General features: G+C 43.9%; 1 protein-coding gene across 2 annotated transcripts in view; it reads left to right on the top strand.

Annotated features, from left to right (window-relative positions):
* The window catches only part of LOC116957563 (guanylate-binding protein 2-like), a 99,746-nt gene that overhangs the window by 56,195 nt on the left and 16,582 nt on the right, over positions 1–26,969 (top strand). For both annotated transcript variants that reach the window (XM_032979799.2, XM_076056703.1), the window contains exons 9-12: positions 6,493–6,757; positions 11,314–11,491; positions 21,598–21,878; positions 25,399–25,605. In XM_032979799.2, the coding sequence (XP_032835690.2) occupies positions 6,493–6,757; positions 11,314–11,491; positions 21,598–21,878; positions 25,399–25,605 (931 nt within the window). The remainder of the gene's footprint in view (positions 1–6,492; positions 6,758–11,313; positions 11,492–21,597; positions 21,879–25,398; positions 25,606–26,969) is intronic.

Genomic DNA, 26,969 nt, shown 5'->3' with positions numbered 1-26,969 from the left:
GAAGTCACCCCCTGTGAGTGGCTGGCTGAGGTGCCATCTGTTGAGGAAGTACTGAAGGCGATCCGGAGTCTGAGACCAGGAAAGGCACCGGGCAGAGATGATCTCCCAAGCAAAATGCTGAGGGAGGGTTTGCGTTTGTGAACAAACTGCCCTATATGACATTGTAACAACAGTCTGGACCACTAGACGGGTTCCGCAGGATTGGAAGGATGCTCTGGTGGTCCCCCTCTTTAAGAAGGGGGACCGCACAGACTGTAACAACTACAGGGGCATCTCACTCCTCAGTGTGCCGGGAAAGGTCCTGGCAAGGATAATTCCACATTGCCTTGCCAGGCACGCTGAGGAGAGGCTTGCGGAGTCCCAATTGCTGTTTCAGGTAAGGGCGATCCTGCACCGATGTCATATTTTCTGTCCGTCTGCTACAGCAGAGGTGTAGGGAATTCCAGCAAGACCTACATCTCTGCTTTATTGACTTGGTCAAGGCCTATGATACCATCAGTACGCCTGGGCTCTGGGTTGTTCTTCGTTCCTTTTGGAGTCCCTGACCCTCTGCTCACTATCATTAAGGACCTTCATGATGGTTAGCGGGCCTGGGTAAAACTACGTGGCCAGAAGTCAGAGCCATTCCCTGTACACCTTGGGGTGCGACAGCGATGTCCTCTGGCTTCCGCATTATTTAACATCTATTTTGACCACGTAGTCCGTGAAGCCTTCAATAGCTGTACCGGGGGGAACTCCATTTGGTACAGATATAATGGGAGACTGATTGATGCCTATGTGCGGTCAAGGGATGGCTCCCTGTTGCTCAACCACGTTATGTATGTCTATGAATTGGTAATAGCTGTTCATTCAGAGGAAGAGTTGGAGACGCTGCTGCTGAGACTGGAGCATGCCATTAAGAGATGCGGCCTTACCATCAGCCCCACCAAAACTAAGCACCAGCCTGGATATTTTGTACCATCGGACACTCCACCCCCACAACTACCAATCGGTGATGGGGCAGTTGTGGAGAGAGTGGAGAGTTTCCCATACCTGGGCAGTGTGCTTATGACCGGCTCCAGTCTAACACCAGAGGTCTCACTCCGAATCAGTCGAGCGGCAATATCTTTTCATCGGTTGCGTAACACTGTGTGGAAGCTACCTGGTCTGTCGCTCTGCACTAAGCTTCAGGTCTTCTCGGCCACGGTCATTCCCTCCCTTCTCTAAGCTTGCGAATCGTGGACCCCCTTAATGGAACATCTTCGCCAGTTAGAAACATTTAGGCTAGCCTGCCTACGATCCATACTGGGTTTAACCAGGCTGGATTGTGTGAGGAGATCTGGGCAAGGTCCCCTTGGTGAGCTCCTCCAACAGGCAAGGCTGCATTGGCTGGGTATTGTAGCCCACATGCCCAGCCACCGCATGCCAAAACAGCTTTTGTTCGGCTGGATCGAGGGGGCTAAACGGGCGCGGCACGGGCTAGAGAGGAGATGGAGTGATGTGGTACAGGAGGACGTGGAGCTGAGTGGACTTGCCGATGACTGGTACCAGTGGTGTCAAGATCGGCCTCTGTGGAGGAGGCTCGTGAAGGACGCTACTGGGCAGTTGGAGGCAGTCGCCCTCCAACAACAACGGAGGGCAGAGGAGCGACGCTCACAACAACGAGCGGAGCGCCGGGTGGCTAAAGCACAGCAGGTTGGCACAGTAAGGGGCACAGGTGGTGCATCAGGCAGTCATCTCAGTCAGTCGACCCGTGGCACCTGGGTCTGCCCCGTAACCCCCTGCCAGCGGGCGTTCGACACTCCACGTGGCCTCAAGGTGCACATGTCCTGGCACAAGCGTCGTGGTGACGTCACCGCCACTTAGTGGCGAATGGCGGTTGTTGTTGTATGAATTTATATGTGTGTCTGTGTAAGTCGATGTCTTTGTGTGTGTAGGTCAATGTCTGTGTGTAGGTCGATGTGTCTGTCTTTTTCGCCCGGGCAACACCAGGTACTTACCACTAGTTGTCTATAAATCAAGGATAAGTAAAGAAATGTAAAATTTAATAAGAAATTGCAGTAAATAGTAGTTTATTTCACATTGAATTCGTTGCAATGAGTGGGGCATGTGCAAGATGCAGCAGGTTTACCAAGCCAGGCATTGGTGTGGCAGCAAGAGGTTAGCGACCAAGTAGGAGACCAAAATACAGTTTATATAATACTTTAACAATGATCTTTAAAGAACGAGTCGAATTTACAACAAATACTTTATTTATTGAAAAGTAAGCAGGGTGTGGTGGCACCAGTAATATTTGTTTTTATGACCTTTAAATCCTCACCTTGTCATCCTATTTGTACTCTCGGCACAATTACACTTATTGCAGCTGAAATTTGGGGTAAGCTTGAAAGGCTGTCCAAATCAATGGATAAATATATTTAACTTACAATAAATAAACCCAAAAAAAACCCAAATCCAGACTTGATTGGTTACTAATTACTCTCCATACGAAAGGAAAGGCTGTCCGTAGTTTATTTCTGCTTTTCAAAAACAATACACACTCGGGGTAAACCATAATAAGAATGTGATAGACATGATCATGCTCCACTGGAATCCTCGACCGTGATCTAGGAAATGAGAGGAATATTTTACACGTTATTGGAGGGCTGGGGGAAAGAAATATCAGATGATACAAAAGAGTAAAACAGAACGGAAGGCGGTTCCCAGCTGAAATTGATATCCAGAACAGTAACAACACACATTGTTAACACTGTGTAACATATTCTTAGCTCTTTCGGTAAAGTCACGTTGAAGAGAAACAATAAAATAATAAAATATATAAAACATTTTTTTACTTTTTTGTTCCTGGGTAGTAAGTGGTATTTCCTAATTGCTCATACCTCAAAAGTAGAGAAAATGGCTATTATTCCCCACCAACTTTGCTTTTGTGACCAGGATACTGATATTTTGAAATGTACCTTTTTTCCAGAACATTTGAGATAGATTCAGTGTTGAGTAAACTTGGAGTAACTCCTAGAACATTCAATAACTTTCCAGAAATATAAATAGTAGTATAAATACAGGGGCCTTAAGCCGTTCAGTTTATTTCCTTCTGCCTAAGTGTATACATACATATCTGGATACATATCTGCATTTTTATGAGATGGCATCAAGAGTCTGCAAGCATGCAGCAGGAGCATTTTGCAATGTCTGTGGCCAATTTATCAAGACGAGAGCGAAAAAATACTCTGTGGAAGTATCTGCTAGGATGTGTGAGGCCAAAAAGGCATATTTCGACATGCCTGTCGGGGATCAAGACAAACCCTGGGCACCTCATTTAACCTGCGAACATTGCAAAAAAAACTCTGGAAGGTAAGATGGACAATTGTTGCTCGGAATTATATGTTGTAAATTTGTGAAAAATTTTTAAATTGAAAAAGTTTAACATTTTAAAATGTTTAACATTTTCAATGTCATTGAAAAAATATATATACATGAAAAATGTTGGGAGAATTGCTTAAATATTATTCATGGATGAAATATTTTTTTTTAAGATGGTACAGAGGGGAAAAGAGAGCCATGAAGTTTGCAATCCCACTGACCACTCAAGCAACTGCTACTTCTGCATGGTGGACCATTTCAAACATCGGACTGGCAAGAATGCACCTGCTATCACATATCCTTGACCTTCCTTCATCCATTCCCCCGGTGCCACACTGCCATGAGCTCCCCGTACCCACTCCTCCGGAGAAAGAGCAGCCGTTTTTAGAAGAAAAAAACAATTCAGAGAGCGAGAAAGACGTTGTAGATCCAGATGACAATTTCAGAGGTGGAGCTGAGGAGAGAAGCCCATACTACCCCAACCAAAAAGACCTCAACAATTTGATCAGAGATCTTGGTCTTACGAAGTCCAATGCCGGGCTTTTGGTGTCTAGGCTCAAGCAGTGGAACTTGTTGGATGCAAGTGTGCAATTCGCATATCAGAAGAAGCGTCACCAACCTTTTTGCATCTTCTTCGCCCGTCAAGATGGGCTCTGCTTCTGCCACAATGTAACCTGTCTGTTCGAGGCAATTGGAATCGCCTCTAACCAGAATGAGTGGTGCATCTTCATGGACAGCTCATCCAGAAGCCTCAAAGCCATGCTGCTCCATAATGGCAACAAGTACCCATAAAGACCTTGCTGACCTCCTTGAAGTATGATGAGCACAGCTGGGAGGTGATTGGAGACTTCAAAATGGTGGCATTCTGTGATGGGTCTCCAAGGTGGTTTTAGCAGGTTCCCGTGCTATCTTTGCTTTTGGAACAGCAAGGACACCAAGGCGCACTACCACAGGCGGGACTGGCCACAGCGGACCAAGTTCTCTGTGGGGAGGAACAAGGTCGAGTGGGAGCCACTGGTGGATGCCCGGAAGGTGCTGATGCCACCACTGCATATCAAATGAAAAATTTGTCAGAGCTGTAGATATGGAGTCGGCAACCTTCAAGTAGCTTCAAGACTTCTTCACTAAGCTGTCTGAGTCAAAGGTCAAACCTGGTGTCTTCGTCGGACCACAGAAAAAGAAGATCCTGGAGTGCAATTAATTCCCCAAGAAGCTCACAAGTAAGGAGAAAGCGGCTTGGAACAGCTTTGTCACAGTGGTTCGTGGCTTCCTGGGCAATCACAAGGTCGAAAACTACGTGGAGCTTGTTGAGACTGGTGAAGAACTATGGCACAATGGGCTGTAGGATGTCCCTCAAAGTCCATATCCTTGACGCTCATCTTGATATATTCAAGGAGAACATGGAAGCATACTTGGAGAAGCAAGGCGAGTGCTTCCACCAAGACATACTGGACTTTGAACGCCGCTACCAAGGAGAGTATAACAGAACACAATGCGAGACACCATTTGGGGGCTGATTCGTATTTTTTTTTAAAGTTTAATCGTAAATCTCGAAAAATTACTCAATTCTAAATCTTTTGTAGTCATTTTTGTATTAATTTAGTATAAATATGTTAATTTTGATTCATATGTTGTTTTTTCTGACTTTATGTGACCGAAAAGACAAATTCGCCCGTTTTCTCATTGAAATAGATAAATTTCAGAATATCACTGTCCTGGTCACAAAAGCAAAGTTTGTGGGGAACAATAGCCATTTTATATACTTTTAGGCATAATCAATTCCGAAATAACACTTACTACCCAGGAACAAAAATTGTGTTACATATTGGAATGTATCCATAATGCAAGACACGTCTTAGAGTCAATACATACAAATGAGAAAAATGGGAATGAGTTAGATAGACTGGGTAAGGGTAGGAGGTAAAATAAGTTATTTAAAGGTGTCTAAGAGAGAGTTGCCTGAGAAATGATCTCCAGTAGGAGGCGGAATAGAAGTGCATCATTGGCAGATATCAGGTGGAGCAAAATGACCAAGGGGTGGCAGAAAATATTTATATACGCCACCAGTGATATTTGCGACAGAAACCCTGTGTGTTCTAATGTAATATTTACCACATAATGTTTATGGCGTTCTGGGGTGAATTTGCATGCATCAGCATACCACGTGATCTGCTGGTAATGTCATTACACTTTTCTCTGGACATTGCTCTTTTAAACAGTGTGAATGCATTTAATTTATAAATAATATGTATGCATTGAACCAAAGAAACATGTATTACCTTACTTTAAAAGTGTGTTAAGAAAGAAAGAGTGTAAGGAAATCAGAGACCACATAGTAACTGATGCAACCGGTGAACCCGTGACTTTGGACGCTTTAGCTATCCACATGCTCTGTTAGTGCTCTCTTTCCCTTGTGTTTTTACATTTATTCTACATTTAATTAGCAAATAAACAAAACACATTTTTCAAGCTCGTCATACAATCTCTTCCGTATTCCGCAGAAACTCATCTGCTGCACAGTGAGTGACTCGGATTAAATTGTACAATAGTGATGTTTAAAAGTATAAATAAGTTGTAAATATTTAACTTATTTCTAAACTTTGTTTCATATGTTATTGATTTATACATATAACTTAAATGTAGTTATTTGACAATTATACAGCTGCCTTCATGCAATCGTTAGTACACTGGACTTGCAATAGAGGTTTTTTTATTTAATCTCGCTTGTGTCAGTTGAAACAATGAGGGGAGTTTATTTAATCAGCTCCACTGACTCTCTATACCCAGCAGTATGATTGTGTAACACTACACATAGTCGATCGGCAGGCTGCGTGCAGTAAGTTAACTGTGGGTAGTCCCACCTCTTCCAACAGCCTGGAAGAATACAGCAAACATCCTCCAGAGCTATTTCCAGTGAAGGCCCTTCCACAACAGTTGTGTGAGGAAAGAATTTCAGGGCTGCACCTTTACCTTGTTATTGAAAAATGGTAAAATTATTGAAAGTCTGTCACACTCTCCATATATGGAAAGAATCGTTCCCCATCTTGCCCGGCTTTGAAAAGTTTTTCACACGTCTTGTATTTTCACAAATTTTCTCTTGATCTCAAATTACTCTGTTTCTGTAAAATGTCCTTGACTCCGACTCCAATCCAGGTATGTAAAGGATATGGCGCAGTACGTCAAAGCAAGGGTAGGATCTCATGAAGACAACTCAAATAATCTGGACAAGTACTTCCCATCCCTCATCATCTGCTTACGCGACTTTAGTCTGAAGTTGGAATTGAATGGATCGCCTTGCACTGCCGACAACTACATGGAGCATTGCTTTAAAATACGCAAGTCAGAGACACAACGTGGTAGAGAAGAAGCAAACAAGTCATTCAACAAGGAACGCGAGCTAATGTGCCACTATTTTAAGGTAAAGACTCCATTAAATACCCATTCATCCACATATTCTTAATCTGCTTTGAATGGGGCGAGATGATTGTTTCTACTGAAAATGGGTGATGAAATCGGTCTAAGCACTCTCTAAACTTAATCTAGTCTCAACTGTAATTGCTATTCTTATCCTGCTTGGTTACACAGAATGCCTCACCTAGTCTCACGACTCTTTTTAAGGAGGGATCTGACGTGTTTATGAAGTGGAGGACTTCTAGATTTAAAGCTTTCGTGACTGCTAGGATCCATACTCTTTGGTTCTATTGGGTAAAGTCACGTAGGTAAAAAAATAAAATAACAAAAAATCACGACGTTTCGGCCACAACACAAGCGGCCTTCATCAGATGAAGGGACGAGACTGTCTGGAGGACAACGCTGGAGTGAAAAAAAAAAGCCACGTTCAGATCACGACCTTTAAGCTGTGTGAGAAGAAACAAAGCGCCTTGACAAAGGAATTAGCATATAATTTAGCATTGAAATGGCTCATTGAAATAGCTAAGTTAAAGTATACACATCTGCAGAGGCACCCCTTGACAAAGGAATTAGCATATAATTTAGCATTGAAATAGCTGAGTGATTAGCTTGTAACTGGTCGCAGAAATAGCTATGTTAAAGTCAGAGCAGATACATTCACCGAGGCACCTAGTACAAATCAAACAGGAAAATCTGGTGAAACACAACCACGCTCAGACCGCGGACCTTTAAACTGTGTGCGAGCAAACAAGGTGTCCTGACAAAGAAATTAGCATAAAAATTTGCATTTGATTGGCCGAAAAGAGGTGGTGTACGTGCCGGTGGACTTGCCGTTTGGCGCGGGGGGGGGGGGGGGGGAGTTTACCTATTGATGGTGTGAAAAGGGAATTTATAAGAGCTGCGAAAGTTTGGGGTACCACTACTTGAAAAATATGTAGTGTTGTAAGGACGAGCAGACTTCTTTAGGAGGCACACTCTGTTTATTGTATTATTTCCTTATACAACGCTTAACACACACAGAGGGATATTCGGTCCCCTCACCCGATACCCTAGGGAGGTACAGCCTCCGGACCTGGCGGGACTCACACGTCTACCGCTAACCTCCTTGATACCTAAGGAGGTACAACCTCCGGACTTGGCGGGACTCACACGTCTACCGCTATCCTAGTCCTCCGGCTAGGACTTAGGGGAGGCTATCTGACCCACCGCTGGCCCGGTGGGTCCTGACCACTGGGTATGCCGAGCCTTAGCCCTTAAAAGGGCTGAAAGGCTGGTCCAGGGTCCTAGCTAGGCTTCAGCCCAGTCTTCTATCTTCGTGCAGGGAGAGAACTCCCCGAGGTCTGTTGGGTCACCCGTCTTATACCCCTTCGTGGCCAGGTAGAACCAATCATACATTCCCACGTGGAACCGTCTGATTGGTTCGCACCAAACCCTGGCCACGATCCGTTTCACCTCGACTGACCCCAACCGTTGTACCCAGGGGTAATGCTGCACTGCCCTGGTGGCAACGCAGGTTACGCAACAGCGCGTAGTTAACACCTCTACATCACCCCCTCCTTCGGAAGCTCCAGCCGTCCCGGCTGCAACAATGGGAAACTCCGAAATTACCAACGGTAGAAGAATTGTGAGTGTGCCTCACGAACAACAAGAACAATTAAACCCCTATAAATACCCCACTTCTGACACCAGTTGTAGTGTTGTAAGGACGAGCAGACTTCTTTAGGAGGCACACTCTGTTTATTGTATTATTTCCTTATACAACGCTTAACACACACAGAGGGATATTCGGTCCCCTCACCCGATACCCTAGGGAGGTACAGCCTCCGGACCTGGCGGGACTCTCACGTCTACCGCTAACCTCCTTGATACCTAAGGAGGTACAACCTCCGGACTTGGCGGGACTCACACGTCTACTGCTATCCTAGTCCTCCGGCTCGGACCTAGGGGAGGCTATCTGACCCACCGCTGGCCCGGTGGGTCCTGACCACTGGGTATGCCGAGCCTTAGCCCTTAGAAGGGCTGAAAGGCTGGTCCAGGGTCCTAGCTAGGCTTCAGCCAAGTCTTCTATCTTCGTGCAGGGAGATAACTCCCCGAGGTCCGTTGGGTTACCCGTCTTATACCCCTTCGTGGCCAGGTAGAACCAATCATACATTCCCACGTGGAACCGTCTGATTGGTTCGCACCAAACCCTGGCCACGATCCGTTTCACCTCGACTGACCCCAACCGTTGTACCCAGGGGTAATGCTGCACTGCCCTGGTGGCAACGCAGGTTACGCAACAGCGCGTAGTTAACACCTCTACAAATATACTGTACCATTGAAATTCGTTTTAATGTTTAGTTCTATTTAGAACATCTTTCCAATGGTTGCTTAATTTGAAACCATCTTCTCGGTTGAAATTGTGTCTGTGTTTGTAGATCTGAATTGCCTCGTGAACAAATCTCTGATGAAAACCCGTGGGTTTTACCAAGGTTCTTTGCAAACCCACGGGTTTTTTTATCAGAGATTTGTTCACGAGGCAATTCAGATCTACAAACAAAGACACAATTTCAACCGAGAAGATGGTTTCAAATTAAGCAACCATTGGAAAGATGTTCTAAATCGAACTAAACATTGAACTAATTTCAATGGTACAGTATATTTTTCAAGTAGTGGTACCCCAAACTTTCGCAGCTCTTATAACATACAACAACAAAATCCATAACACAAACGGTCGTCATCAGGTGTGTCGAAACGTCGTGAGAATTTTTATTGTTATATATATATTTTATTATTTTATTGTTTCCTTTCAACGTGACTTTACCGAAAGAGCTAAGAATATAACCATTTTTTTTCTAATATTTCAAGAGCCGCAATGCGTATGAATATAAGATGGAGGTCCTTAATAAATAACGCAACGAAGCAGTCCTCAAAGAGCCGAATGCGACTATAGAGCAGCAGGTTCCCGACCCCTGGCATAGTGGTATCGCATTCACCACTTGTTGCAGAGGCTCATGTTTCGATTTCAGCGGTCATCCTAATTAATGCTTTGGGTGTATTAACCTTGAAAATATGCGCCGTCTACTTCACAGCAGACGTTAAAGGCTGGACATCAAATAGAAGTGTATGCCATTGTGTGCTGGCATCATGGTCCAAATTTGCAAATTAATTATTAATAAAAGAAAATGATTGAATATAATTCTATAAAAAATACATAATATCTAGTAAATCATCGCTTGCATTGCGTTGGCAAATCCGTGCACATTCAACGGCATTTTCCATCACTCTCATCAATGAAAGCACGCGAGTTCTCTCGAAGGCTTTTATGGCCTCTGGGCTGCAATTCTTGCACCAGCTGAATGTTACGTGGACCAATATGCACATTTTGTAGCAAGATTCGCGGCAGCGACCATCGTGTGATCCCCAATTGAGTGGAGCGTCTCGTCAAAGTTTCGAGGTTTTCATTGACACTCTCCCATACTTGCTCAATAGAGATCTGAGATCGACTAGTTCGGCATTCACCAAGTTGTTCCTGCTTCCTGAAATCGGGAAATTAACGCCCAAATATAGTGCGGAGTTGGAGCTATTCGGGTCTTAAAATATTGCGATAGTCTCTGTGTTGAAATAATAAAATAGCCTCTGAAATTAATTTAAACTATTCTTGCACGCTACTGAGGTATATACCGGTTCATCATTAGCTCCCAGGCTTTTGCTTTATTTCTGGAAAAAAATATTAACAAAATAATTTCACACAAAATACCGCTATTTCAAATCAGGTAGTTACTTATGGCCCACCCTGTATAAGGGAGATATGTGGGGCATAAGCATAGCAACAACAAAACAAAGACAAAAACATTAATATTGCAAAGAACGAGTACATGGACCTTAAGGAATATTGCACAACATATGAGGTATGTCAATGGTCGTAAGTGAAAAAATGTAATGGGAGAAAAATGCGCCAGAAAGAAGCAAGTAAGCTAGTGATTTGGTTTATGCTGGTAGGAACGAAGTTGTAAACTGAGTGTACCAGCCTGCAATAGATTAATGTGTCCGTCCGTCCGTCCCCTTTCAATACTTTAACGAAGTGAAATCTCGTGCTGTTGGGTGTAAAAAAAATTCCAATGTTCCTACCAGCCCACCCTGCAGGGACCTGTTAGAGACGTAAAAAGGGGAGTTAAGGGTAGGAACCAAGTAGTAGTTGAGCGGCAAGCGTATTCCAGAAACGTGGAACAGATTCGTGGAAATACTTTGTTCAAGCAACATTTTTCCCAATTAATTTTTGATTGGATATTTTACGTGGAATAAGGAGGCACTTCTGACTCAACAAGACCTAGTCGCCACTAAACATTTCAGAGGGCCCCATGTGACGATGAGGGAAAGAAAAAGGCACCAGACAAGGAGGGGGAGGGCCGGTGGGATTCCTGATCCGGCATCCACATTGGCATCCATCTTGCTGCGGATGAGATGCACTCTGAGGTTGTGTGGTCATTGGGTTGTGTGTGTGAAATAAAAAAAATACTATGTTGTGTGGAGAGACAAGTATGAGAACGAGATGTTGCTTGTTTTTTTATTGTTGTTTTACAGAAGCGCAAGTGCTTCATGTTCCCCATGCCAGTCAACCCAGAAGACTTAAGCAAGCTGGAGACCATTCCAGATAGAGATCTCAAACCTGGCTTCCTAGAGGTTGCGAATGAATTCACCTCCCACATCTACCAGGAGGTCAAATACAAGAACATTGATGGAGTCATCCTCACAGGACAGCGTAAGCTCAGCTAAATAAACACTACATTTTTATTGCATGAAAGTAAAAATGTATGACTGTACTGTACTGATTACTCCCACTGAGGATGAATCCGGTTTCTTTGTTTCACTAACACCTGCTTGGACAGACAGATCTATGTGGTCAATATGGCCAGGCTTTCACCTCTTTTGAGTTGGTGGTCTAAACTTGGGAATCAAAATAAATTAATTATAAGTTACGGTTCAGACTATCCAAAAAACACTTGATCCGGTTACTGTTCAATCAGTTCAAAATTGTTTTGTACGGTTTGGTTCTGGTTAAGCGCTTGCTAAAAACAAGTTTAATCCAGTTTAATTTTGCATTTTTTCGAAGACTTACCAAGACAAAATGTAGGTTACATTGGAGTTTTTTTTGGCGAATAAATTATTGGTTTAAATCTAAAATATAAACTTTGATTGCAAAGCAGATAGAGAAACATGTTTCAAGCATGCAAACACAATTGTTTCTCTGTGTGTGGCAACTTGAAGGAAATTATGAGACAGAGCTACAGACATTCAGATTTAAACAGACAAATGAAGATGCAGAGACAAATGTGTCAAATATTTCACAGCAAGCAGTAATTAATTAACCGTAGCTTTCTTACAGCATAGTCTATTATTTGGTTCTTTCGGTAAAGTCACGTAGAAAAAATAAAAATATGAAAAATAAAGTGAATAAAATAAAAATAATAAAACAAAAAACACTAATGTAGACTGTATCCTGGTTCTTAACCTCGGTGAGTGTACTGACAATCAATAATGTAGACTGTAGCCTGGTTCTTAACCTTGGAGAGCGTACTGACAGTCTATAATGTGGACTGTAGCCTGTTTTTTTTTAAGCTGGTGAGCGTATTGGCAGTCTATAATGTAGATTGTAGCCTGGTTCTTAACCTCAGTGACTGCCAGTAGGCAGTCTATGATGTAGAATTATTATTGGTTCTTTCAGTAAAAAAACCTAGTATAATTATAAAGGTACGTTCCATGAATGCTGTGTTTAAATGAATGTCATTTCCATCCTAGGCACCACAAATGCGTAACGCGATTTTTATGAAGAACAAATGCTGCACACCCACTTCGATGATACGGTGCCAGACATTGGCCAGTTGCCGATGTTTGAGTCGGGGATGTTAACCCTTTACAGGTTCTGTTTCACAGGGTCTTGACCACGTTTCTTTACAACATCGCCAGGCGGTAGTCGCACACACCTGTGATCGAGTACTATGGAGATGAGGGTTGGTGGTGGCTCGCACACATGTTGTGAAACGCCATTCCCGTGGACATGAATGTGCCATATCCTGGCTCGTCATGAAAAGGCAGTACAGCAAGTGGACTAATTACCATGTCTCCATCTATCAAGATTGAATCTATGCATTCTACCCTTAATTCTTCCTCCTCCCCAAGCTTACCTAATCAGCCCCTCCCCTATGTCAATCTTTCACCATTTCCCTACACCTTCTATGACAAAACTTTCCTCTTTCATTTATAATACCTATCCCACTTCCTCTCTCCTTGATCCCATCCCTGATTCCATTCTACACCGACTCCTTCCACCAGTGTTCCCTTATCTGGTGTCTCTATTCAATTCCTTTTTCTCCTTTTGTGTTGTTCCCACTATCTATAGGTCAGCCATTATTGTTCACCTCCTCAAACAAATATTATTTTGATACCTCTTCTTCCAACTACCATTCAATTTCTCCCATATTTCTGGAAACTCTTAGAACGCCAGGAACACTCTCACCTTACCCACTAGATGTCGTCTGACTTCAGCTAACCACAATTCCAGTCTGGTTTCCATCACTCCCATTCAACTGAAATGGCTTTGCTTTCAGTTCAGAATCGTCTTGTGCATTCTGCTCATGCCGGTCTCTCTTCTATTCTTATACTGCTTGATCTGTGCTCAGTTTTGGCATTGTTGCCAATCCTACTTTTCTCCCTACTTTGTTAGTTACAGTCGTATATCTCTCTGTCCACCTCTGTGGTCTCATTGAATCATGCCCCCCCCCAAGCCCCCTTCACTGTTGGTGCGCCCCAAGGGTATATTTGGATTCGCTATGTCTTTCTCTATATTTAGCTCAAATCTCTCCTTTCTTCGCTCAACTTTCCACATTTTTTTGTGGATGACATCCAGATTATCTTCTCCTTTCCTTCCTTTTCTCCTGACCTCGTTTACTGCTTCTCATCCTGTCTAATCTCCATCCAATCTTGATTGTCATGTCAGTTTCTGTCACTCAACCCTTCCAAAACCCAAATGTTTTTTTGCGTTACTCCCGTTCCACTCCTCCCTGTCTCACCATCTCGTTCCCTCCTCTCCCTTTCCGATCACATTTTTACCACTACTTGCACTTTCACATATTCAGCATTCGCAAAATCTGACTGCTTAATTCAATCTCTGCTACAAAACTCCTCATCCATGTCCTTATCTTTACTCGTCTGGACTACTGTAACCATCTTATGTTTGGTCTCCCCATTAATGCCTTTGCTCCCCTTCAACTAATCCAAAGCATGTATGATTTTCAACCTTCTCTATAATTCTAAAACTTCGACTCTCTTTGCTTAACTGCATTTGCTCCCTGTTTATTATTGTTGTCTGTTCAAATTCCTCACCCTGGTCTACAAATCGCTTCATGTTTTTGTCACACCCTATCTTGCCACTCTTGTATCTCTTTACATCCCTTCTAGCCCTTTACATTCTAAAATGTTGTTGACTCTTTCTGTTCCTCTGTATAGTGCTCAAAAACGTTTTTGCTCTTAGTCTCTTATCTCCCCCCTTCACTGGAACAAACTTCCGCTCTTTGGTTCTATTCGGTAAAGTCACGTAGGTAAAAAATAAAACAACAAAAATCACGACGTTTCGGCCACAACACAAGTGGCCTTCATCAGGTGAAGTGGACCGTACTGTCACGAGGACAGCGTTGGGGTGAAGACAGTCCAGCCCAGGTCGCGTCCTTTTAAGCTGTGTGGGAGGAAATAAAACGCTTTGACAAAGGAATTAGCATAAAATGACCGAAAAGGACAAGAGAACCGGCACGGAGGGGGGGAGGGGGTGTGAAGTGGAACGTAGAGGACCGGCACGGGGGGGGGGGGAGTTTACAAATGTAGGTGTGAAGTGAAATAAGCTTCTATGAAAGTTTGGTATGTCAGTATTTGGATAAATACTATTGAAAATTAGTTTAATGTTTGGTATGATTTAGAACATCTTTCCAATGGTTGCTTAATTTGAAACCATCTTCTCGGTTGAAATTGTGTCTGTGTTTGTAAATCTGAATTGCCTCGTGGATAAATCTCTGATGAAACCTGTGGGTTTACAAAGGACCTTGGTATCGGAGAAAACTATATCGTGATCACCAACAGCGTTGTAACAGTGGTCAGCTACGGCAGAAGAATTCGTTCTGCCGTGTTTCAAATCTGATTTCTGCTCGAGAATTCGGTCAGAGACATGTCGTTTCGTCTCCCCGATATAGCAATCACCACAAGTGCAACTCAATTTGTAAACCCCGGGGTACTGTAAGTCAGGAATGACATCCTTCACGGATGGGATCAGGTCACGGCATGGGGCGGGGGGGGGGGGGAGTTTACAAATGTAGGTGTGAAGTGAAATAAGCTTCTATGAAAGTTTGGTATGTTACTATTTGGATAAATACTATTGAAAATTAGTTTAATGTTTGGTATGATTTAGAACATCTTTCCAATGGTTGCTTAATTTGAAACCATCTTCTCGGTTGAAATTGTGTCTGTGTTTGTAAATCTGAATTGCCTCGTGGATAAATCTCTGATGAAAACCTGTGGGTTTACAAAGGACCTTGGTATCGGAGAAAACTATATCGTGATCACCAACAGCGTTGTAACAGTGGTCAGCTACGACAGAAGAATTAGTTCTGCCGTGTTTCAAATCTGATTTCTGCTCGCGAATTCGGTCAGAGACATGTCGTTTCGTCTCCCCGATATAGCAATCACCACAAGTGCAACTCAATTTGTAAACCCCAGGGTACTGTAAGTCAGGAATGACATCCTTCACTGATGGGATCAGGTCACGGATTTTGTGTACTGTGTTGAACCGGACCAAGATCTTGTGTTTGTTTGGAATTTTGGAGATCTTTTTAGTAACGCCTGCTTTATATGGTAGTGTGATGGTTTTGACCGGAGTATCAAGTGGTTGATTCTGTATGGAGGGAGAAACAGCTTGGCAGATGGTACGGTCAGATTATCCATTTCTTTTGAGGACCAGGTGTACGTGTTTTAATTCACTGGCCAGGTGGTGTTGGTCCGAAAAGCAATGAGCCCTGTGGTATAACGTTTAGATGAGATAATTATTTTGAGTCGGGTTGTGGTGGGAATCAGGTTTCAAGTAGGAACCTGTGTGGGTGGGTTTCCTGTAGACAGAATGTCCCAATGAGCCATCAGGTCTCCTCTCAAACAGAACATCCAAGAATGGCAGCTTGCCATCTTTCTCCACTTCCATGGTGAATTTGATGGTGGGATGTCTGGATTTGATGTGGTGTAGGAAGAGGTTCACAGCTGGGAGGCCATGTGGCCAAATGACGAAAGTGTCGTCTACATATCTCTTCCACAGGGAAGGTCTGAGGGTGGAAGTCTGGATGGCGTCTGATTCAAATTTCTCCATGAAAACATTGGCTATCACTGGTAATAAGGGAGAACCCATGGGGGAGCCCTCATTTTGTGTGTAGAAGGTGCCATTCCAAGTAAAGTAGGAATTGGTGAGGCAGTGTCTAACCAGCGCAGGTGTATCGGGGTCTAGTCCATGTTGTACCAAATTTTCAAATTTTTCAATGGTATCAGGTACCGGGACTTTGGTGAACAGGGAAACCACATCGAAGCTGACAAGGATATCGTCGGGGGACAGTACAACGTCTTTGACCATAGAGACCAATTGGGCTGAGTTAAGTACTGCTGAGGAGGTCTTGCCAGTGAAAGGTAGCAAGGTATCTGACAGAAAACGTGCTAGCTTATAGGTAGGGGAGTTGATCGTGGATACGATGGGTCGTATTGGGGTGCCTTCTTTATGAATTTTGGGGAGACCATAGAATCTAGGGGGTCTTGCAGCAGAAGGATTTAGAGAGGGACGTTTAGTTGGTTCGATTAGGGAGGTCGAACTTGTGATGATCTTGTTGGTTTTCATAGTTAGGCCATTAGTAGAGTCATTTTTAATTTTTGAGTAACTTCCATCGTTGAGTAGGTTCTGGATTTTGTTGTTGTACGAATCTTTATCCATAATTACAGTGACGTTGCCTTTGTCGGCTGATAGGATGACTATATGATTTCTATATTTTTTAATTCGAGAGTTCAGAGCGTTCATTTTTGCTGATGTTGCTAATGGGTTTCTTAGCATTCTTGAGAATAGTGGCTATTTCAGCTCTCGCAACGTATGCTTGGATGTTTCCTACGCCTTTGAGGGCTACATCAACCTGAGAGATGATATCATTTACAGGGATATGTTTCGGGGTGACAGCAAAATTTATCCCTCTAGCCAGTACTGTTTTCAGATTGTCCGAAATCGGGGTGTTACTCTGATTAATGACGATTTTGTTAACGTCTAGTTTTGTTATATGAGGGACTGGGTTCTTCTTCGATAGTTGGTTGAATTTAGAAATCAGGTTAGCTTTGCATTTGACTGATAGTGAATCGGCAGAAGAAGCAGTCATGTTGTCTATGTGGTTCCAATCAGAAGGTGACATTTTTGTGTTAACGTTAAATGTGCTTGTAGGAGAGTCCCGTCTAATGTATCGAGTTCAAAATGGAGTAGCCTTATCTTCTCTGAGATTAAAGAATGGCTGGCCTTAAACAGAATCTGTTTAGAATTCGGTGAGGATACAGCAGCAGAAGTGAGTGTGAAGGCGATGGTTATTACCTTGTGGTCGCAGCATTTTTTGAGGAAGGTTAGCGTCTCGATGAGCTGTGACTTCTTGTCCCGTTGGCTGTTAAAAGCTCTAACAGATAGGTGAAAGCCCTCCCCGTAGAGGCTATCAATTCTAGATTTGTAGCTTTCGTGACTGCAAGGATCCATACTCTTTGGTGCTTTCGGTAAAGTCACGTAGGTAGACAACATAATAGGCCACATGACGTTTATCTTCTCCACTGCTCAGCTAAAGCGGCTACAGCCCGTTATTCTCCTGCATGTGCTGGAGGAGAGGGTGGTGGCACTCTGCCATAATTTGGACATCACCTGCCGAAGTTTCTCAAGGGAGAGGTTCTATTCAACATATTTTCATGCTTAGGAATGACAGGTCCCGCCATTCGCGGGGCCTCGTTAGTCCGTAATGCGATTTACCTAGTTTGTCCTCACCTGGAATTCAGAACAGAGACCTGGCCACAAACCGAGTCTGACCATATCTTATTCTGTTCTGCATGTGCCCAGACAAGGTAAAAAGAAGTGGTGGGGTAGCTGTGCTTTCCAGTCCACTTTCATATCTGTCTCACACCCTAGTTCAAAGATTGGCTCATTTGAGAGAATGACAGTTAACTGCACCCTAGGTGAAGGTCAAAATCTTGGTTCTTTTTTATGTAGTGTCACCTTTGTCCCAGCACTATTGTGCCAACGCTATGCTGCTAAATTATTATTCTATGCCACTACACATCCAAGGCAATGGACTCCGAAAGATCTGAGCCCATCCTAAAAAACGTACGGATGCTGCTAGATTCTAGCAGGCCTTGAAGGCCCAGCTACTCACTACGTCGACAAACACGCACAGGGCTCTGACATGATCTGTTAATGGACATTGCCGGGCAATGTGTCTGAAGAACCTAAGTCTTCTGGCTCTGACCATTCCATGCACTGCCGGGCATCCCGTGCGATGGCGGACCTCGGTATTGGTGATGTGTTCACTGAAGTGGATGCGGAATATCCATCGCAGGCACCACTGGTCGAAGGCATCCAGGTTCCTGCTCAGGGACACCGTCATTGACCATGTTTCTGAGCCATACAGTAGTACGGGAAGGATGTATGCATTATATAGGCGAATATTTGTTGCTGGTGTAATACTGGATGTGTCTGCTGAGCTGTTTCATACACTCCCGTGGAATTTTAGATTTTCTACCTCACTGAGTCCAGTCTATTGCATAGTGCAGCCGAGATAGGTGGACGAGTTTGCCAATTAAACATTGTTACTCGTTATATGCACTTTAGGCAAGTTGTCTGGCTGATCATCAGTGGTATGTATTTTTGTTTTAGCCCAGTTTATTTCCAGGCCAAATGGGAGGGCTTCACTATTCATGATCTCCGTGGCTAAGAGTACAACTTCAAGAATTTCAGCTCGCAAGGGAATATTATCTGCATAGTCCAGGTCGGTGAATGTCTCGTTGCCTAGGGTTACTCCCAGCAGGCCTTTGTAGACCATGCACTCAGTATTCAGTCCAGTGGGACAAGTAACAGGTTCGGGGCAATGGTGCAGCATTGCCTTACACAGCTTTCGATGCTGAACCACTCGGATAAATCTCCATCTACACGAATGCCACTGATTCTGTCTGTGTAGAACTCCTTAAGCAGATTCACAATCTTCTGCATAATTAAATTCTTGTGATGAGCAGCTAAAGAGGTTTGCAGTCAACAGAGTCAAAATCAGCGTTGAGATCTATATAGGTTACCCAGAATGGAGGCTGAAACTCTCTCCTGGTTTGTATGAGAGAGGTCAATGTTGTGATTTGGTCTATGGTGGAACGTCCTAGTGTGAAGCCACTCTGTTCCATGTGGCGCACTTCTGAAAGTGTATTTCTTATTCTTGCCAGCAGGAGAGTTGAGTGATGCCACGATAGTTCATGCACTCATGTCTACTCAGCTTACCCTTGTAGACAGGCAGAATGATGATTTTCCTCCAGTCTGCTGTAACAAGCCTTTCCTCTATGTGTGCTGGAAGGTCCTTGTTAGTCATTTGATGACAGCTGGGCCTCTAGACTTCAGCATTTCTTCCAAAATTTTGCAAATTCCGGATGCCCTGCCATTTTTTATTTTTTCTGAGAGCAGCCGTTACTTCTTCCTGAGGTGGCTTGGAGAAAGAGATATTGGGATCTCCGCTTGCTGTTGCTGCAGCCTGCATAATTTCTTCAAACGGGGAAGACGGAGGATAATTCAGCAGCTTAAAATATAATTCTTACTGGTGCTGGTTAAACCACTGCAGGAAACGACACCATGCTGTGATCGCAACCTCCTGGTGGCTCTCCCCGGCTTACTGGGGTGGTTTTTGCCCTTGATCGGACAATCAATTCAGCCTTATTAGAATGACACCCTGTGAATGACATGCGGCTGATGACTATATTCAGACATACCCTTAGTGTACCTCGAGGCTGAATATTATTCCCCCCTACTGTTCCTACTGTTCAATGTGTATATTAGGCCGTTAGCTGATCTTATCCGTAGGCATCAATATGCTGATGGCACTCAGATCTACATCTCTTTTATGTCAGATACAGACGCCACAATCTCTACCCTATTAGAATGCTTGTCTAAAGTAACTGTTTGGATGGAGCAACACTGGCTGAATCTAAACTCAGGTTAGACATAGTACATTATTGTCAGCTCGGAGCAGCATTTGAGAGCGTGGCAATGCCATGCTGAACCTCCACTGATTAAGGGAGCTTTCCCTGTGTCCGAAGTAGGAAAATTCGTTGTGCAGTTGCAAACGACTTTGACTATGCGCTCTCAAGTTGCAGCTTTGGTCAGAGCAGGTTTATACCACCTCCGAACACTCCAAGGAGTGCGACCCCTTCTCCACCCCAGACCTGGAATAATTAAGTCATGCCTTTGTCTCAACACGCCTGTATTATGAGAATGCCCTCTACACAGAGGTACCACATGGTTCGGTGCAGAGGATCCATTTAGTGCACAATGCAGCTACCCGGATGATCCGGTGGGTTAACTACTTTGATCACATTACAACTACTCTGCAAAGCCGAATCTCCCTCAAATCCTGAGGCATATACACACTCCATTCCACGGGAACGGCAAGACTTGCAGAGCCCAGGATTTTGTACCTGATGCTGGGGGGACGAATCCCTCTCGAACGCATCCCCAAAAATTTGGAACACCCTTCCACCAGACATCTGAAATGTACTGGGCATCTCTAAATTCCGTTGTCTGTGCAAGACATACCTATCCAGACTTGCCTTCCCATAAAATGTAAACATTAAAATGAAAACTGCCTCTTTACCTTTCTTATGCTACTCGTTGCGCCATGGTTTCACTTTATTTAGCATACGGTTGCAATTTACTTTGCTCAGTCGGTGTTATACACTGAGGGCGTAACGGGTTTCTTTTGTAAATCTTGTTGCTGTATGCCTCCTGTACCATTCACATTCCGTTATAATGTACACTGATGCCTACTTTAAAGAGTGCGATATTGGCGTGTAAAATAAAAATTGATTGATGGAAACTAGCATCTTATGCTTGTAAGTCAGGAATTATAAGCAGTGGAAGTCATCATAATTAATGATTAAACAGGAGGTTTTTTCAACATATAGGATGCCACATAGGCATCGTATATGCTAAACAATTTAAGATATTTGTCAGAGAGACAATACTTCGAAACACAGTAGAGTATTATGTACCTCGGACAATTATTGAATTTGGACCAGAATAAAAATGATATTGGATGAGATCAGGTGGCAGTGCTTTTGGAAAATGTTACTTGATAATGAAAAGTTACGTGTGTGTATGTTGAACTTCTTTAACACCTCACGTGGCCAACGGTGCTAGTTGGAGGTGCCTAAAGAACGAAGTTTGTGTGTATTTATAGCTGTGACATATGATTCAGGAACGTGGACAAAACATTAAATGGGCACAAACAAGCATAAAGAGATACGTGCTTGGAATTATACTGATAAAGAACACATACACAAGTTAGGGAGATCACGTTAATAACATAAGTAAGTGGGCTGGGCTGGACAAGGTCGAGAAGGGAGGATGGTCGATGATCGAGAATAGTGGGGTGGTGACCAAGAAATGAAACGTGTCTGAGAGGACCGTTCATCAAGGATATAGAGCAATGAGTCAGCTAATATGCTAATATGAGTTACATAGCAGGACCGTGAAAGATGGTGACAGCAGTGGATCGATCACAGCTGACGATGATGATGTTTCAGTGTTCCTGCAGGTTGCAGAGTTGTACGTTGCAGCTCAGCGTTCTGGTGACATGGTCTGCATCGAGAACACACGGGTACAGGTGGTGCAGCTAGCCAACCTGCAGGCAGTGGAGGATGCCAAGGCACTCTACCAGCGGCAGATGGAAAGCAAAGAAGTCTACCTTCCCCTGAAACTATGGCAGCTCCACCAGCACCACGAGAGGTGCATGGAGCAAGCTCTGGATCTGTTCTATAGTCACGCTGTGCTCGATCGGGATCATAAGCACGAGAAGGAGTTGATGGTGAGTATGGTTGAGCTGGGTGCTGGTAGCTATGCATGCCTAGCACTGCAGAGGTAAGGTAAGGTGGCTCACACATGTTATGAAACTCCTTTACCATGGGCATCAAGGTGCAATCCTCTGGCGTATTTCTGTGCTCCCAATCTCTACTGTCCCTCTGGCACCGGCAGCCCGCATGATGGTGGATCGCACTGATTCACCGTGAAGACATCTATGTGAAAGTTCTGAGCAATTCAAAACAATATTTTAATTCAAGTTGCTGCTTGCAAAAAAAAACGAACAGCATGCGGGGGCTTACAATCGCTATCGTCTATCGACCGCCGTCCAAGTTTTCTGGTCTGCTAGGCTGTGGGTCACTTGGCTCTCGCTACATCATCTGTGGAGATCTAAACCATGCCGGACTCATTGATTATTGGAGTAAAATGAACAGTGATCTCGCCGAGATTATCGACAGTCATAGTTTAACCCAGCACGTCAGTGGCGCAATATGTCCCTTGGGAAATATTCTGAATCATATCTTCACATCCACTAATGCAGTAAATGTGAGCGACATGATCGAAGACGTCGGTTTTGCAGATCACAGAGTGCAAAGGAGCATTACCGATAATTCGCCCACCCATTACAACGATATCATACAGAGACTCGAAACGACATGACCACGATACTTTTTATCAGAAGATCTGGTCATAATTGGCATGCCTAAATCCTGCATTTATGGACAATTCATTTGAAACTCAATTAAAATATGACATCACTGCTGTTCTGGAATAACTCGTGCCTATCTGAACAACCACAACGAAAATGTGGAAAGCGCGCAGTAACTGGCTGTCACTTGTGGAAATCGCTGAAAAGCAGACGTGGAGGAGGCTCGACTGTCTTTGGAAGAAAACTGGTTTCAAGACTGTCAGACTCGCTTACAAAGTGGCTTGCAGATCTGGAAAACAACTCATTATTGAATCTCCCAGATCATTCTATGATCTGCGTGTCAATGAGTCTGCTCACATCCCCCATGATCTGTGGCACTTCAGGAAAGGTCTGCTACAATCCTACCAGCCATTAACTAGTAAACCCAGTTTTTGCACAGTACTTGCGACGTTCTTCGCCAATAAAATAGTGCCGTTAGTTTAAAACTTTAAGGTATCACATTTTCCCGGTCTGCCATCTGAATTTGATCAACCTGGATCTGATGCAAAGCTTGAGATGCTGGCACCAACGTCTGATGCAAAGATTGAGATGCTGGCACTACGTCGGTGGCCGACCTGTAGTGGGTTCACGGGACACGGAGACGGTGGAGTAGAGGCAGCACTGTTTATTCAACTTAACAAGGGTTACACTGGAAGGAGTAACGGCCCCTTCACCCGTATACACGCTGGGACACCCTCTAGGTTATCTAGCCTAACTCCTGTGCTCCCAGTTCCTCCAGCTACAGGCACTAGAGGAGGCTATCTGATCTGCCCTGGTCAAGCACAGATCATGGCACCCCACCAACCAGACCGACCCTTTAAAGGGCTCCGGCTCTGAGGCTCTGGGGCCGCACCACTGGCTTACCCTGCCGGCCCTTAAAAGGACTGCGGTCAGGGAAGTCCCAGGGTCTATCTAGCCGGCCTTCCTTCTTCACTGGTTCTTCATTCTTGGCCCCAACACACTGCCCCGAGCTCTCTGGTTCCCCACCCTTTATACCCATACACCACTGAGGGTGGGGCTATAGCGGACGTGGTTGTAGCCACCAAGGTGTGGCTGTGTGTTACCTTCCCACACTGTGTTTCCTTCCCACAACACTCCTACAAATGTTAAACAAGACATCGCTGCTCAACTACATTCACACATTTATTCTCAAATCATGCAGACGTGCTTGTGCCACTGATTATTCACCTGGAAAGTATTTCGTTCAGTGAGGGCTGTTTCCCAGACCAGTTCAAAATGGCGCCAGTAACACCACTCCTGAAAAATGTCTCAAACCTGAGTAGGATTTCAAAGGTTATTGATTGTCTTTGTCTGAAGCGGTTCCCCACATCGTTGCGATGGGCAGATTTAACCCGTTACAGATAGTGTACCGTAAGTTCCACAGCACTGAGATGGCTCTAAAAAAAAATCACTGATGACCTCGACAAGTTCATGGATGACCGGTGTAACACAGTGTTGGTTAGCCTCGGTCTCGCTGCCACTTTCAATAAATCGACCATAAGATTCTCATCAGGTAGATAAGGCCAAGGTTTGGTGTATCGGGTACAACACTTGAGTGGATTGAGTCGTACCTGAATGGTCGATCACAGTTCGTCAAACTCGGTGACGAAAGTCATCACCTATGCTGTGCCTAGTCGGCATACCACAGGGTCCATTCTTGGGCCCTTCCGAATTTTAACATACGTCTCTCTGATCGCTGATGTAATCTCATCGCATGACACCAAATGCCATTAATATTCTGATGAAACACAATTGTACACCTCAGTGAAGTTAAAGTTAAATATCTATAGCCTTGTGAACATCGGAACATCTGCTGGTTAGCATTCAAGCTAAGGTGAAAACATTTGTGGAAGGATCAGGTGTGGCAGTCGCAGACTCCACAATTCAGATTTGTACCCTTCTAAAGAGCCTCGGCACCAAACTCGACCGGAATATGTCATTTGTATACCACGTGCAAACTATAGTCAGGTCCGGCAATTTTCATATCAGAGCTCTACGACACATCGGACCACTAATGATTAATGACATCAACACGATGGCATGTAGTATAGTATCAAAAAGGTTCGATCTTTGCAACTGACTACTCTAAAGTGATTGTCACAAATTAACCACATTATCTTGCTGATCTCCTCAATGAGCTTAAACTGTCACGCAAACTCCAGTCATCCTCTCAGCAATTTTTGAATAGCCATAAAAAGTGGTCACTTTATTGTGCGCTTTCATATTTTGGTACTGGCAAAGTAGATCCCATGATGTAGATGCTCACCCGAGGTCTCATTACTCTGATAGTGGATTGTCTTTGGACTGTACGCCTTTTGGCGTCCTCTGGTCTAACACCGTTTGAGACGAGGCTCAAAAGAAAGCTGTCTCTGGTGTGGACCAATCAGTTTCAAGGACAATGCATATATTATCAGTGTGTTTTTTGTTTGCATTCTGACCACAAGTGTTGTGGTTAATGCAGACATGATTCCTTGTGTAGTGCCAATGTGACAGGCTATACTTTTCACTCCTATCTATTTTCATATTGATTGTTGTTCTAACTTTATGACTCACCCCTACTGGACATCTCTGAAAAAGAGCTTCAATGCTCTTCGGATTCTTCCAGTCTAAATACAAATTCTGATTCGGATTCTGAGTGGATGGGAAAGTAAGTGAATTCGTGGGTGAGTGAGCGAGTTAATTGGTAGATAGTAGGTGACTGGGTGATTAAAAGGCTGAGTGCAATTTGTCAGGGGGCTCTCGTTTTATTTCTTTCTCATTCGGCCCATGTTTACTACGCTACACTACTGCAACAGCCCAGGATCATCATCACTGCCAATGCGTGTTCTTATTATTACAGGAGCACATGGAGACGACATATCTGAAGCTGGTGAAACAGAACAAGCAGCGATCACAGGAAAAGTGCAGAATACGACTCACAGAACTGTATGGGCTCGTGGATGAGAGGTACCAGGACTTCATGCAGCCCGGAGGCTTCATGAAATATGAGGCTATGATGAAGAAGATTGAAGTGGATTACCATGACACCACAGGGCTTGGAGACGAGGTAACGTACCACAACAACAATATATAATGCACCGATAATTAAATGATTGTCCCAGAGTGCAGAATTACTAATGAGGAAATTAGAGGGACCCACCAAAGAAAGCAAAGAAATTAAGCAATGCTTGTAAATGCACTCAATAAATCATAGCTGGTCTGGTGGCTCAGCAGAAAAGTAAATAACTCTCAAACAAATCCTGTTTGGTGGCTGTCTTATTCCATCATCCCTCCGGGCTCAATAAAATGAGCATCACATTGTGGAGAAGTCAATAGTGGTTTTCGAACTAATATACTTGAGTCTTCAGAGAAATGTGTAATTAAAACCACTTACTCGGGGTTGTAAACAGAAGATGAGCGCTGCCTTAATGTTCATTTAAGTAGAACATTACTTTGTTTTTGTTACTTTGTTGAAATGTGGCCATATCTTAGCAATGAGAATGGTTGGAAAATGTTCTGATTCCCAAGTATAGCAATGCTACAGGCCTTGCTCTGGTCGGGCACTTTAAGTCAAAGATTGCCAAACTCTTTAGCCTACAAACTTATGGAGAACACAAAAGGACCCCTCACAAAAAAAAACATCAAGCGAGAGATCTATCTTCAATTGCACCAGACATTGGCTTACATTTATTGACAAGACCACACCGCCATCAGTACAGAGTGAGTGAGGGAGGGTCTGGATGCAATGAAGAAAGGCAAGGCTGCCGAAACAGATGGTGTCTCCCTAGAATCTGTCCATTACTTTTGCCCTAGGGGACTCCAATGGTTGTCAAAACTATACACAAAAACATGACAGCCGGATGCATCTTGAAAGCATGACGGGAAGCTATATTCATTACCATTCCCAAACGAAACGGGGCAAGCCAACTGATGACCAAGGACGTTATAGGCTGATGTCACTCTTGTGCACAACCTATAAAATCTGGAATGCAACATCCTCCAGAGAATCCACCCGCTTGTGGAGTCAGTTATCCCTGAAGAACAAGCAGGATTCTGCCCTTGATGCAGCTTCTGTGACCAAGTTTTGGCCCTTGCGAATCACATCGGATTCCACATTCTAGAATAAATCCAAGACCGGCACAGCATTTGTGGAATTGTCATTGGCCTACGGCACAGTCTTTTTTAAGGGATTGATGTTCAAGCTTGCAGGGGCCATTTCTTTCCTCCAAACAATACGCCTGATATGGATGATGCTAATCAATAAGCAACTGTGTGTCTATATGTGCAACAAAGCCAGCTCACACCGGTACCTCAACCATGGATTGCCACAAGGTTAGGTACTTACGCGGACACTTTTGAATGTCTATACGAGTGACGTACCATCAACCGGGTCACGCAAATGTCTATATGCGGATGACCTTGCCCTGGCAG

Source organism: Petromyzon marinus, chromosome 77, assembly GCF_048934315.1.
Source record: "Petromyzon marinus isolate PM22_M1 ecotype Great Lakes invasive population chromosome 77, UKy_Petmar_22M1.pri1.0, whole genome shotgun sequence".
Classification (NCBI taxonomy): Eukaryota; Metazoa; Chordata; class Hyperoartia; order Petromyzontiformes; family Petromyzontidae; genus Petromyzon; species Petromyzon marinus.
This window is presented reverse-complemented; position numbering and strand designations above follow the sequence as displayed.